Source organism: Perkinsus marinus (assembly GCF_000006405.1).
Source record: "Perkinsus marinus ATCC 50983 genomic scaffold scf_1104296954586, whole genome shotgun sequence".
Classification (NCBI taxonomy): Eukaryota; Perkinsozoa; order Perkinsida; family Perkinsidae; genus Perkinsus; species Perkinsus marinus.
In genome coordinates this window covers 1-1863 of record NW_003208070.1, presented here as the reverse complement: position 1 = coordinate 1863, position 1863 = coordinate 1, and the positions used below count along the sequence as shown (strand labels likewise).

At 50.7% G+C, this 1863-nt stretch overlaps 2 protein-coding genes across 2 annotated transcripts; both read left to right on the top strand.

The window, feature by feature from the left end:
- Positions 1 to 275: 275 nt before the first annotated feature.
- Positions 276 to 531, top strand: Pmar_PMAR026345 (hypothetical protein; the record flags this gene model as incomplete). The annotated part of the gene is made up of 2 exons (XM_002776047.1): positions 276 to 395; positions 445 to 531. Coding segments are annotated over 2 exons (207 nt in total), but the record flags the coding sequence as incomplete, so codon positions are not given.
- A 380-nt stretch (positions 532 to 911) lies between these two features.
- Pmar_PMAR026344 (hypothetical protein) lies at positions 912 to 1471 on the top strand (the record flags this gene model as incomplete). Its single annotated transcript, XM_002776046.1, has 3 exons — positions 912 to 1048; positions 1107 to 1301; positions 1349 to 1471. Coding segments are annotated over 3 exons (455 nt in total), but the record flags the coding sequence as incomplete, so codon positions are not given.
- Positions 1472 to 1863: the final 392 nt, after the last annotated feature.

Here is a 1863-nt window from a genome sequence, read left to right as displayed (position 1 = left end):
TTTCACGTGCGACATACCCGCTTTCAAGGAAGCTGTTCAGTCCGTGTAAGCCTGCCCAGGCTGCCCTCCAAGCTGGCAATAGTAGCAACCAGCAGCAGAGTCTTCTCGATATTACAATTTCATCACCGTAGGTGGTCTGATGAGTGGCGGACGAACTAGTCCGCAAAGTGGTTTCGATTCTGAACGATACGGAGAATTATACAAGGCTTTGGTCCAAGACATCGTTGAGGTAAGCTCATTGTCGTTTTTGCTCGGTTGTGAGGCATGACTCACAGGTCTGGCAGCGACGGAATTGTTCAGTGTTGGAGGAGATTCAATTGCTCAGTGCCAAGCAATGGGAAACCCTCATCGAGCAAGCTGGCTTGTCTCTCCCGACGAAGCTGTCTGCCGTCACGGTCGGTGCTTTGATGCTCTTGGTCACTTGAAGGTCTCAGTGGTCGTCAGGTATCGCAACTGGCCGAGTCCGACTTCTTCCACTCGGAGTTCATACGGCAGTGCATCGACTCAGTGAAGGAGTCGACAAGTTCATGATTATTCATTAACGAGTTGTCCTTGTGGTCCTCCTAGCAGTGTCGTGTTCATGCTATGGGGGCTACTAGAGTACGATGAGAGAAAAGCCAGTGTGTTGCTCTTGACTGAGCACGATATACGGTCCGGTTCCAACGACTAACAGCTGCTGTTGTGAGCGAGTCAGCGAAAGTCTGCCGAAGAGGCGGGAATTATTTAGTGTGTTCATACTGGTAGCCCATCTTAGGATCGGAATGCTGTTAGCTTACTAGGCGCAATTGAGACCACGATAACAGCTGAAGACTTTTCAGGTCACGAGGGAAACGGACTACTACCGAATGGCTGATGGAGTTGCGTTGTTGGACACCTTATTATACCACGCCTCGCCCAGTTTCGCAGTATCTATGACCATTGGGCAAGTACCCCTCATTCGAGACTTCTTCTCGTTATTCGAGCGAGATGCTTTGGTAGAACTTGAGAAAGATTTCTATACCAACAGCAAGGCGAACGCAGAGATAATGCAGTCACAAAACAACAACGAGTAAGAAACGAATCTCGACTCGAGATTGGTCATTAAGTCGCTCAGCCATTCTCCTCAGATTCCCCATGACCGGCAAGAAACGACCAGAACCTGTCGGATTGACGGTGGTCCAGTTTCTCTACTTGTGCCTGTCCCATCTCGACCTCGACACTTTTGACCGGCGTGCAGAAGCTGGCTCTGCTTTACCAGAGTTGATGGAGCTGATCGTATCCTTCTTCAGGAAATGTGACCGTGAGGCTACGGGTTTCATCAGGTATGTTCCTGTCACTATGGAGGAATCGAACATTGTATATTGGTCAGTTGGACGGACTTTGTCGGACGTTACCGTAGCATTTTGCTTGAAAAGGCCGACGGGGTAGGCAGTGGCGTGAGGTCCGTGACCGCCGCTATGAACACGGAGTTAATTGATGTGTTTCGGCACGGGTGAGCAGTGCGGAGGAGCTGTGGAGTAGTCATGCCATATCCCCAGGCCTGATGGCATCGTTGAAGCCCATTCAGCCAAAGCCTATGGACTCAACTACTTACTGGTAGCCGATTCAGGGCGTGGTCCACCGCCGATGAGACTACTCAAACCACACAAGAACGTAAGATCCCGTGTGGATGTTGGTGAACTCACTGTTGGCCACATTCAGCGTCTCCAAGTATGGAAGACTCTCTCATTCAATCACGAGACCGCTGCTGTCACAGACTCCTTCATCATGTCCTGCGGTAGACCAGTCTTGGGCGTGCGAGCTTTGGATTCCCCCGTCTCAGGATACAGTGATAGTGACCATACAGCTGCTGCCCTGCTCTCTTCGCAACATATATGCTTCTGG